This window comes from Coregonus clupeaformis, chromosome 36 (assembly GCF_020615455.1).
Source record: "Coregonus clupeaformis isolate EN_2021a chromosome 36, ASM2061545v1, whole genome shotgun sequence".
Taxonomy (NCBI): Eukaryota; Metazoa; Chordata; class Actinopteri; order Salmoniformes; family Salmonidae; genus Coregonus; species Coregonus clupeaformis.
The window spans coordinates 33,974,402-33,987,058 of NC_059227.1; the positions used below are offsets into that span (position 1 = coordinate 33,974,402).

At 43.1% G+C, this 12,657-nt stretch overlaps 1 protein-coding gene across 1 annotated transcript in view; it reads left to right on the forward strand.

Annotated features, from left to right (window-relative positions):
- ppp2r5a (protein phosphatase 2, regulatory subunit B', alpha isoform) overlaps positions 1-12,657 on the forward strand; it is an 83,652-nt gene that overhangs the window by 54,730 nt on the left and 16,265 nt on the right. The window contains exons 3-4 of the mRNA XM_041865825.1: positions 8,403-8,504; positions 8,612-8,704. Coding sequence (XP_041721759.1) covers positions 8,403-8,504; positions 8,612-8,704 — 195 coding nt within the window. The remainder of the gene's footprint in view (positions 1-8,402; positions 8,505-8,611; positions 8,705-12,657) is intronic.

A 12,657-nucleotide genomic window follows, 5' to 3' on the forward strand; every position in this document is an offset into this window, starting at 1 on the left:
TATTGAAACATGCTTAGTCATAATCGAGTAAAGAGGAAGTTGTCCTACGCCCCCTCTGTAAATTACTGCCAGTTGTGTTCATGCAGCACAGCATAAATATGATTTGCTCTCAGGGGTCGAGTTAGCTTTCAGAAGTCTGCATTTTCAAAACGCAGACCCTCTCAAAATCTGTGTTTGAATAGATTTCACCTGCCTTCTAATTAAACCAAATGGACAATAAATACATGGCTCCACTCAGTGTTCTAGAATGCAGGAAAATACGGGTCAATTCAAAATGGTGCTATGTGAATACTTCGTTTTCTTTACCCTATGTCATTATAATCACATGCAATAATCAGTAGTCTGAACGATATTATAGCCGTAATATGCTTGTAGCCTACTCGACAGTGTTGAAGAAATACGAACGCTATAGGTCCGTTGGAAAAATGTAACGCTCGCAACACGCATCTGATTTAATTAATTATTAATAGGATTAATTTGATTTCATTCTTTTACATTTTTCATTGTAACCACTATTATTATTGTCGATCAACAATGGCATGCCACCGGGGTCTGACAATTTGGATGGAAAATTACGGAGGATAATAGCGGACGATATTGCCACTCCTATTTGCCATATCTTCAATTTAAGCCTACTAGAAAGTGTGTGCCCTCAGGCCTGGAGGGAAGCAAAAGTTATTCCCATACCTAAGAATAGTAAAGCCCCCTTAACTGGGTCAAATAGCCGACCAATCAGCCTGTTACCAACCCTTAGTAAACTTGGAAAAAATGGTGTTTGACCAGTTAAAATGCTATTTTACAGTAAACAAATTGACAACAGACTTTGAGCACGCTTATAGGGAAGGACATTCAACAACCACAGCACTTACACAAATGACTGATGATTGGCTGAGAGAAATGGATAAAAATATTTTGGGGGCTGTTTTGTTAGACTTCAGTGCGTCTTTTGACATTATCGGTCATAGTCTGTTGCTGGAAAAACGTATGGCTTTACACCCCCTGCTATATTGTGGATAAAGAGTTACCTGTCTAACAGAACACAGAGGGTGTTCTTTAATGGAAGCCTCTCCAACAAAATCCAGGTAGAATCAGGAATTCCCCAGGGCTTTGAGTAAAGCCAGTGTGTCTATGTATGCGGATGACTCAACACTATACACGTCAGCTACCACAGCGGCTGAAATGACAGCAACACTTAACAAAGAGCTGCAGTTAGTTTCAGAATGGGTGGCAAGGAATAAGTTAGTCCTAAATATTTCAAAAACTAAAAGCATTGTATTTGGGACAAATCATTTACTAAACCCTAAACCTGAACTAAATCTTGTAATGAAAAATGTGGAAATTGAGCAAGTTGAGGAGACTAAATTGCTTGGAGTAACCCTGGATTGTAAAATGTCATGGTCAAAACATATTGATACAACAGTAGCTAGGATGGGGAGAAGTTGTCTATAATAAAGCGCTGCTCTACATTCTTAACAGCACTATTAGCAAGGCAGGGCCTACAGGCCCTAGTTTTGTCGCACCTGGACTACTGTTCAGTCGTGTGATCAGGTGCCACAAAGAGGGATTTAGGAAAATTGCAATTGGCTCAGAACAGGGCAGCACGGCTGGCCCTTAGATGTACACAGAAAGCTAACATTAATAATATGCATGTCAATCTCTCCTGGCTCAAAGTGGAGGAGAGATTGACTTCATCACTACTTGTATTTGTGAGAGGTATTGACATGCTGAATGCACCGAGCTGTCTGTTTGAACTACTGGCACACAGCACAGACACCCATGCATACCCCACAAGACATGCCACCAGAGGTCTCTTCACAGTCCCCAAGTCCAGAACAGACTATGGGAGGCGCACAGTACTACATAGAGCCTTGACTACATGGAACTCTATTCCACATCAAGTAACTCATGCCAGCAGTAAAATAAAAATTTAAAAACAGATAAAAATATGCCTTATGGAACAGTGGGGACTGTGAAGCAACACAAACATAGACACATGCATACAAACACACGATAACATACGCACTATACACACATGTACACATGGATTTTGTGTTATAGATATGTGGTAGTAGAGTAGAGGCCTGAGGGCACACACTTAATATGTTGTGAAATCTGTTATGAATGTATTGTAATATTTTTAATGTTTAACTGCCTTAAGTGTGAAAACGTCGACATAATAAACATTGTCAACATAAATGTGCGCCTTTCTTACTTCCTCATCTCCCTCCTTTGCTCTCTGTTTTCTCCTTTCGGCACCCTGGTCAAAAAGGGTGCATGCCCTAGCAAAGTAAACATTTCAATAGTACAGTGCCTTTGGAAAGACCCCTTGACTTTTTCCACATTTTGTTACGTTACAGCCTTATTCTAAAATATATATATTTTTAAAACAAGTACTCAGCAATCTACACACAATACCCAATAATGACAAAGCAAAAACAGTTTTATTTTTGCAAATTTATTAAAAATAAAAACAGATACCATATTTACATTAAGTATTCAGACCCTTTGCTATGAGACTCAAAATTGAGCTCAGGTGCATCCTGTTTCCATTGATCATCCTTGATGTTTCAACAACTTGATTGGAGTCCACCTGTGGTAAATTCTATTGATTGGTCATGATTTGGAAAGGCACACACCTGTCTATAAAAGGTCCCACAGTTGTCAGAGCAAAAACCAAGCCATTAGGTCGACGGAATTGTCCATAGAGGCACAGATCTGGGGAAGGGTACCAAAACATTTCTGCAGCATTGAAGGTCCACAAGAACACAGTGGCCTCCATCATTCTTAAAATGGAAGAAGTTTGGAACCACCAAGACTCTTCCTAGAGCTGGGCGCCCGGCCAAACTGAGCAATCAGGGGAGAAGGGCCTTGGTCAGGGAGGTGACCAAGAACCCAATAGTCAGTCTGACAGAGCTCTAGAGTTCCTATGTGGAGATGGGAGAACCTTCCAGAAGGACAACCATCTCTGCAGCACTCCACCAATCAGGCCTTTATGGTAGAGTGGCATGACTGAAGCCACTCCTCAGTAAAAGGCACATGACAGCCCGCTTGGAGTTTGCCAAAAGGAACCTAAAGACTCTCAGACCATGAGAAACAAGATTCTCTGGTCTGATGAAACCAAAATTGAACTCTTTGGCCTGAATGTCAAGCATCATGTCTGGAGGAAACCGGGCACCATTCCTACGGTGAAGCATGGTGGTGGAAGCATAATGCTGTGGGGATGTTTTTCAGCGGCAGGGACTGGGAGACTAGTCAGGATTGAGGCAAATATGAACAGAGCAAAGTACAGAGAGATCCTTGATGAAAACCTGTCCAGAGCGCTCAGGACCTCAAACTGGGGCGACGGTTCACCTTCCACCAGGACAACGACCCTAAGCACACAGCCAAGACAATGCAGGAGTGGCTTCGGGACAAGTCTCTGAATGTCCTTGAGTGGCCCAGCCAGAGCCCGGACTTGAACCCGATCTAATCGACTCCCTTCACGTACCCTCTCCCCACAGACAGGCAGACAAGTGGTTTGGAGGGTTGATGAGACGTTTCGGATCTATTAAAAGTTTGAACTTGAAATGTAATGTCATGGTCAATACACCTGCATTTTCAGAATGCAACACATTTAGTTTAGCTGTTTTTTTTTTGTAAAACAGAATTCAAATTTGTGCTTTAGCTAGACTAAATCTCTATGCTCTGTTAGAAATGAGTGATGAGTGCTACATTTCTATGTAAACAGCCTACAGTCCTCGCAAATGCTCTCTTTAACACACACACACACACACACAGACGCATGTATGTACACACACACACACACACACACTACTCCGGATTATAGGGATTGGGCTGCCTCTGTGAGCAATGGGAATTGGGCCAACGCACTAACAGGCTGGTCTTTAGATCATACAATGGTTTTACTCTTCCTACAGTGCCTTCAGAAACTATTCACACCCGTTGACCTTTTCCACATTTTGTTGTTTCAAAGTGGGATTAAAATTGATTTAATTGTCTTTTTTTTGGTCAATAATCTACATAAAATACTCTGTCAATAAATAAATAATAATATTCATGTAAAATAAAACCCTGATATCTTGATTAGATAAGTATTCAACCCCCTGAGTCAATACATGTTAGAATCACCTTTGACTGCGATTTACAGCTGTCTTTCTGGGTAAGTCTCTAAGAGCTTTGCACACTTGGATTGTACAATATTTGCCCATTATTCTTTAAAAAATTATTCATGTTTTATCAAGTTGGATGTTGATGATTGCTAGACAGCCATTTTGAAGTCTTGCCATAGCCTCATGGTGAAATCCCTGAGCGGTTTCCTTCCCCTCCGGCAAGTGAGTTAGGTAGGGTGCCTGTATCTTTGTAGTGAATGATACAGCATCCAAAGTTAATTAATAACTGCACCATGCTCAAAGGAATATTCAATGTCTGCTTTAAAAAAATATATATATACATCTACCAATAGGTCTCCTTCTTTACGAGGCATTGGAAAACATCCCTGGTCTTTGTGGTTGAATCTGTGCTTGAAATTCACTGCTAGACTGAGGGACCTTACAGCAGGGGAGGCTGCTGAGGGGAGGACGGCTCATAATAATAGCTGGAACGGCGCAAATGGAATGACATCAAACCATGTGTTTGATACCATTCCACCTGTTCCGCTCCAGCCATTACCACAAGCCCGTCCTCCCCAGTTAAGGTGCCACCAAACAAGATTTTTGTTTTTTATTAATTTGTAAACATTTCAAAAAACATAATTACACTTTCACATTATGGGTTATTGTGTGTAGACCAGTGACACAAAATGTAAATTAAATCCATTTTAAATTCAGGCTGTAACGCAACAAAATGTTGAAAAGTCAAGGGGTGTGAAAATTTTCTGAAGGCACTGTAAGTAATCTCTTATATTTGTGGTAGCTAACTTTGAATGCAGAACTTTAAACCGTTCTGTGAGTGTTTTAGTCAGGCCTTCTTTATTTGTTGGACATTTTTGATCTGACTGAACAATACAATAAAACTGTTTCCATGCATCCTAGACATTCGATTAGGCCTGTCTCTAGTTTCTAGTTTTTCAAAGGCAACTTGTCTTTCAGTCCCAATATTTTGAGGAGACCTGGTGAACGTAAACTAAACTCAGCAAAAAAAGAAAGGTCCCTTTTTCAGGACCCTGTCTGTCAAAGATAATTTGTAAAAATCCAAATAACTTCACAGATCTTCATTGTAAAGGGTTTAAACACTGTTTCCCATGCTTGTTCAATGAACCATAAACAATTAATGAACATGTGGAACAGTCGTTAAGTCACTAACAGCTTACAGACGTTAGGCAATTAAGGTCACAGTTATGAAAACTTAGGACACTAAATAGGCCTTTCTACTGACTCTGAAAAACACCAAAAGAACGATGCCCAGGGTCCCTGCTCATCTGCGTGAACGTGCCTTAGGCATGCTGCAAGGAGACATGAGGACTGCAGATGTGGCCAGGGCAATAAATTGCAATGTCCGTACTGTGAGACGCCTAAGACAGCGCTACAGGGAGACAGGACGGACAGCTGATCGTCCTCGCAGTGGCAGACCAGGTGTAACAACACCTGCACAGGATCGGTACAGCCGAACATCACACCTGCGGGACAGGTATAGGATGGCAACAACAACTGCCCGAGTTACACCAGGAACGCACAATCCCTCAATCAGTGCTCAGACTGCCTGCAATAGGTTGAGAGAGGCTGGACTGAGGGCTTGAAGGCCTGTTGTAAGGCAGGTCCTCGCCAGACATCACCGGTGACAACGTCGCCTATGGGCACAAACCCACCGTCGCTGAACCAGACAGAACTGGCAAAAAGTGCTCTTCACTGACGAGTCACAGCAAGAACTGACAAATCTGGTGCAGTCCATGCGGAGGAGATGCACTGCAGTACTTAATGCAGCTGGTGGCCACACCAGATACTGACTGTTACTTTTGATTTTGACCCCCCCTTTGTTCAGGGACACATTATTCAATTTCTGTTTAGTCACATGTCTGTGGAACTTGTTCAGTTTATGTCTCAGTTGTTAAATCTTGTTCATACAAATATTTACACATGTTCAGTTTGCCCGAAAATAAACACAGTTGACAGTGAGAGGACGTTTCCTTTTTTTGCTGAGTTTAGAAATAGAAGGTAATCTGTGGTCTCAGGAGACCTGAAATGAAATGCTTCCAGGCTGAATACATTAGTAGCCCAAACACACTGCTGCTCCCCCACAGGTTTCACCTGCTAAAAATAGAGAAAGCAGGAATCATGCAGAAAGGGAACCAGCACTGTCAGAGAGAGAGATGATCGATTTGCCTTATTTATTCGTTCAAGAAGGCGGCGGCCACGTCCATGTCTAGGCAGTTTCCTGTGAAAGGCCAGTCTGCTGTGGCTCGTGACGGAGGTGCTCTATTCGCTGAACCTGAAGCTACCACTGGTTGCTGCGCTCGTTTAGGTGAATTCAACCAGCATTTTATTGGCCTCCATGATAGTTCATAAATACCACAGTTCACAAAGGCAAGGCCACATATAGCTGTTCTGTTTCCCTCCTAGTCCTCATGCTTCTCCCTATTCGATTAGGCCTGTCTGTACTTTCTAGTTTTTCAAAGGAAACTTGTCTTTCAGTCCCAAGATTTTGAGGAGACCTGCGTCTCCCTCTTCTGTCCTTCAACACTTCCTGTATGTTTGGATCGTGCTGTGGCTGTTTTCATGGTAACGCACCCGCACAGCAGATGACAGCCTACTTATCGTCCCTCACTCAGCATATTAGTGGAATAAACTGCTACTGTTCTCTGTTGAGTATATTAAAACGATGATAGGAGACTCGCAGCTCTCATCTCTCTAGATGCAAGGGAAGCCTTCCTCTGTTTCCCAGCTGCAGTGGTAGCTGTACACATCTACATTGGAAAAAAGATGTGTAGCCTAAATTCTAATTTATTTTCTGTCTTTGTTTTGATTTAAAAGTTAGTATAACCTATTGATATGCAACCTGATCATTCACTACCAATTTCATAGATATCTTAATTTCTCGATAAAGGACTAGTAGGCTAGTTATTCTGCTATGTATTTTACGCCATGTCTGTTCTGGTAGTGGTACCGTAATGCTGTGTTGATTGCTGAATTGATGTGAAACACTTAAAGGCCATCTTCAACGGAAAAGTAATCTTGTCCGCTAGCGTGGGGAGGGACATCTAGAGCCCTGGCATGAATTATAAGCCCTACCCATTCCCCCGACGTTCAGGCCTTACCCCGGCCCGATTGCTTCTGCCAGATTTAAGGCCCTGCCCGAAATCAGAAATAACTTCCTCCATTAGTAAATCCATTAGCTGCTCCTATGTCTGTCACTTGCTCCCTGTGCGCAGCTCGCTCTGCATGCGCTCTGCCCATGGCGCTCAGAGTCCGAGTATCCATAGCAACAGCTCTGCTTGGGCTGCTCTGCTCAATGACGAGACATGAGAGAGCAGTTAGCTACTTTTAGTCACTAAACTCCGACAAAACTCAAGGAACGTTATTATTTTCTTTGAAATTATCTCTCCTGTCTTATATTTGACGAGGTTGAAGCACTTTTGACACAATGTTATGATCTTAGTCAGATATGACTGTACTGCGCAGCAGAGCATGAGCAAATGGCTTCAAAATGTTAGTGATACCCAAGCCCTACCCGTACCCTAGTTATTGATGAAAAAACACGCCCTACCTGGCCCTAACCCGATGTATAATGTCGGGGGCCCGTCGGGCTCGGGTCGGATAGCAGAGCTCTAAGGGCATCCCATTCCGATGTCCTGGGAATACACATCATCCCAGGCATTAAAATACATTGATTGTTTCTGGGTCACAAGGCTCTTAATTATGAGTTACCCCTTGGGCACTACCATTACAAATGTCTTCAACGAGAACTTTCTCACCAGAAGTAATTGTCCCATGATGTGTGATGATTAAGAAGCGCTAGGCCTATATCTTCATTTCTCCAGCTAAATATGGGACACTTTTGAATCTCCTGTTGTGGTCATATTACTGGAAAACCATGTTTTTAAAGAAGTCAGGGATAAGGAGGCTTTTAAGGAAGTCGACAGCAGCTAGGAATTTGGCTATAAAGTTTTATTCTTAGACTTCAGTCTGATTGTTACAAACTGCATTGGATATGAAATGCCTTGGGAAATATCATTCTGGTTCTTCTTTCATTTATGTATTGTAATGAATAATAAAGTGTCTTGTAATACCTCTTGTCTTGTAATATGTCTTGTGACCACCTGTGTAATCTTTGAATTTCATGTAGCTCTCCAAACCTAAGGTTGAAGTTTGCCATGTTCAGTGGGTAAAGGTTTGCCATTTGTCCAAGTGCTTTTGTGTCATTTTTTTTAGCAGTTTTAGTATATTCATAAAATGCCCTCTTGTTCACAGATCTGCACCAACATTTTCCGGACTCTTCCGCCGAGTGACAACCCTGATTTTGACCCAGAGGAGGACGAGCCTACTCTCGAGGCCTCATGGCCACACATACAGGTAAAACCATGTCACTTAAACTTCTCTTTACCTACGTGTTATACCTGCTAGTATGAGCTATATGTATATTTCATTTGCCTCAGATTTAGTTCATTGACTTTTCCCAGCTTGTCTACGAGTTCCTCCTGCGATTCTTGGAGAACCCAGACTTTCAGCCCAGCATCGCCAAGCGCTACATTGATCAGAAGTTCGTGCTGCAGGTAAGCATCGCAATCTGATGTCACAGTGACCCGTCAATGACCTTTATCCCCTCAGGTTTCATGCCATCATCGTCAGTCAAATGGCACATGACAGCGACCATCAGCAGGGGCGGGTTCACTAGGAGGCAAACGGGCCAAAACATTGAACTTGTCCAATAAGATAGACTTATTTTCCATTCTAAACGTTTTCCGTTGCGTACACCCCTGGTTTGTCAGTGTTGTTCAAAGCTATTGTATTGATTCATCAAACATTGTAGAGAGACTGATTTTCTGTTGTTTACTGATGTCACTGTCGGTTCTCTGTGGAACAAAAAGGGTACACGCAGACCTAAGGCCAAACTAAGCGAGGCCAAAAAGACAGACCTGGCAGCCTTACAAGCCTCAGACTGACTGCTTAACATCTACTCTTCAAAAGACTTGAGTACAATACATCAAACACGAACCACGTTGGAATAATCATTTGATAAATGAATCTGTTTTGTTAAAAGTGGTCGTTTTGATTTGGCTTTGAACAAAAGCGGCACCGATGTCCAATTCTGTTTTGTGCTCCAGAGCAGAAAGGTCAGAGTATGACCGACCGAAAACAATGAACATGTTTGATTGATTATTTCTCCTGGCAGTTATCAAAGCCTGTTTTTTTTAACATGACATCCTGTGGAAGTTCCTTTGGAGTATGACATTTTACAACAAGTAAATTTCTTCAGTGTTAGTCTCAGCATTTAGCCTAGCTTCTCACGGGCACATCTGCCCTGATCCCAGATTGCCCTAGTATATCTCAATGGTATTTCACCATCTTAACGTCCCACCTTGGGTCGTATTCATTAGGCACCAAAAGGTAGAAAACAGACTGAAACTGGAAGAGACAACCTGACATTTCCGTTACAAAACTTTTTCTGTGGTGTGCCCTAATTAATACGACCCCGTATCACCCTTGCTGGAGCGCTTCAGCGGCAACCTGCTGGGGCTGTGCCGTGCGTATTTATCGAGCCGCCCTCCTCTCCCCAGAGCGAGGGAATAAACAGGGACGAACGCTATGGCCTGGAATGTTGGCTGAGCTGCAGCATCCGAGGTGCTCTGGCTGAGTTTCCATGATGCGAGTGGTGGAGTGGTGTCGTGGGGGAGCTTTAAATAACTCCCCATTGTTTACCCTGCTGGAAGGGAAAAGGGGACTGTGGTCGGAAAGAGGCTGGTGAAAGGGCCGGGCTGAGGAGGGGACAGAGAGGGCAGGACCTGTTTTTTTTGTGGTAGTTTTACTCTGCTCTCTATGATTGTTGGAGACAGACCTTGACATGGGAGAGGGACTGTACAATCAGCTCACAGTGGAACATTAGTGTATTTATAGCCGACTGTATTTAATTTAATCAGGGTGAGCTGTCAGGACATATTTTATGCATAGTTATTTATTAGGGAAATTGCACCCTCTGTGAATGTAGTAGTCTTTGAAATTGTGTAGTGTGTGTGTACAGAGGGGAAGGAAGTACAGCCCTGTCATTACCAGAGTTGCAGAGGTGTTGTCACCATAGAACGGCTTCCTGTCGCTCTGCTGATGCTGGACAAAAAACTCCTCTCAAAACATCAACATGAGAGCCTTAAGTGTCATACTTTCCCAAATATTCAATTGAATCAGTTTGAAGAAATTAAAGCATCATATTCAATATTTCCAGGTGATGTACATATTGCAGCGCGACTGGTTTTTCTCCCAGTTACTGAATGCCCACTAAAGAATGGAATAAATACAATTGTACCATGATATTTGCTTAGAAAGCTGTCTTTCAAAGTCCCAATAGTTCCAAATGTTTTGATATTTAACAAGGAAGCCGTTGAGTCCAGATCTTATGTAGCCTATGTTCTTGTCTCTGGATGTGTCACAGATAGTCATCATGCAGAGCTCATTGTGTGGTTAACGGCTGCTGCTGTGGTATGATCAGAACGCCTGTGTCTTCACTGTCAGCTATGTGCTTGTCAGGGCAGGGGGACTGGGAGAGGGCCTGCTGGGACAACAACATGGCAGGGGAATCACTCAACACATTCTGTTTTGACTGGCTGACTGACTGACTGGCTGACAGCAGTGAGGAGTTATTCTCACCAGCCCCGCCCATATCCTGAAACTGAACAAACCCTTTGCTGTTGAACAAGGGTTCTAGTCATTTGAAAAGATGCTTTGCTAGAACTGAACTGAAACTCTCTGTTCCCTTGTTCCTCACTTTTTACTTTCTGTTTGAACCTATATCTGTCTCTGTATACTGTGTATGTGTGCACATGCAAAATTCACGCACACAAACACAATTTGGTACCCTTAAGTATTGTTAAGCAGTATTGCCTCTGCTTCCTGTATCTAATACAGGTTAGGCTACTGACTGTAGAAAGAGGCTATTTGCACAAGTCTAATCCCGATCATTAGATATATGCTGTGAATCCATTATTGTCAAAACATAACAATACTTACAGTGACCTCCGTACGCTCTCTCTATGTTCTCCCCCTCCTAATGCACGGTTAGCCTGTCCAGGCAGAGCTCTCTGTGAGGGGTCTACCTGTGACCTGTCTCTCAAATGGCACCCTGTTCCCTATAGGGAATCCCAAAGGGCTCTGGTGAAAAGTAGTGCACTAAATAGGGTGTCATTTCGGATGCTGCCCGCGTCTCTGATTTGAACAATTGAATGGCGCCGTCATGTCATTGGCACGCAGTCGAAAGGAAAGAGAGCTCCAGGCAGGCAGGCCAGGGGGGCTGTTTTAACCTTTGAGCACAGACTGAGGCTTAGCCGGGGAAGAGAGGAAGAGCGAGGAAGTGCTGGAGGTCACAACCTCCCCGTGGATACACCCCACTTGTTTACTTAGCTGCTCCAGACCCACTTCCTCCATCCCTCTCTGACTTCTCAATCAACATACTGCATACAACTACAGTGTAGACTGTACGCGCATTACAACACTCCCTTATTAAAAGTCTGTCTAGAGCTCTCTCAAATGCATGCACACGTGTATAGTGAGGACACACCGCGCACAGCAGGGGGTGCGATGATGGCTTTTCTGTCAAGCTCACCCGACACCTGAAAGGCATTGACATGCATTTGTTTATTTTAGCTTCTCTCCTAGAGCTGCACATAAACAGACAGGATTAGGATCAGCCATTTTGTTTATGCGTCATTCTCCTTCCAACCCGGTCTCAGTGGGTGTCTGGGCTTTGTAAAAATAGAGACCGGTTGTTCTGCTTCCCTATCGATAACACTAGAGGTACTTTCTCTGAGGTTTAGCAGAATGTTGCTCTTCGTGCTGCTGCTTTTATCTGCAGCAGCAGGTAGCCTTAGACCTGCAGAGAAAATAACTACTTTGAGTGTAGCTTTTAGAAACCTATTGGCTTCTTCTGAAAAATTGTAATTTCAGTTGAACCATGCATGACACATCAGTAATGACCCTTTTGCAGAGAAAATGGACATTGTTGGAGGTTGGTTGGAACATAAGCTCTAATGTCACAGTGAGAGTGAGTTTATGTGCACCGATTTGACTTCAAAGCAGCCGTATTGTGTTTGAACACAGGGCCAAAGGCATTTAAGAGAAACCAAGTGCTAGCTGGTACCTTCACATTGTCAGAGGCATGAAAGGCGGCATTTTAGACAGCTGGGTTGTGTTCAGTAGGGAGAAAACGTATTGAAACGAGGAGATATTTAGAATCTGTCCGCTAAGAACACCGAATTTTTGTTGTAAAACATTTTGCTGCGCACTTCTGAACACTAGGCTTGGGCAGTATACCGTATACTGGGGAATTTAGAAATGATTTTCAATACTGACTCGCAGGGGTGTGTGCTATGCCACTGCTTATACTATAAGTTAACTATCTAAGACAGGGGTGTGAAACTCATTCCATGTAGGGCCTAGTGTCTGCAGGCCCTAGACGACCAGCTGTGAGGAGTTCCTTACTAATTAGTGACCGTAATTCATCAATCAAGTACAAGGGAGG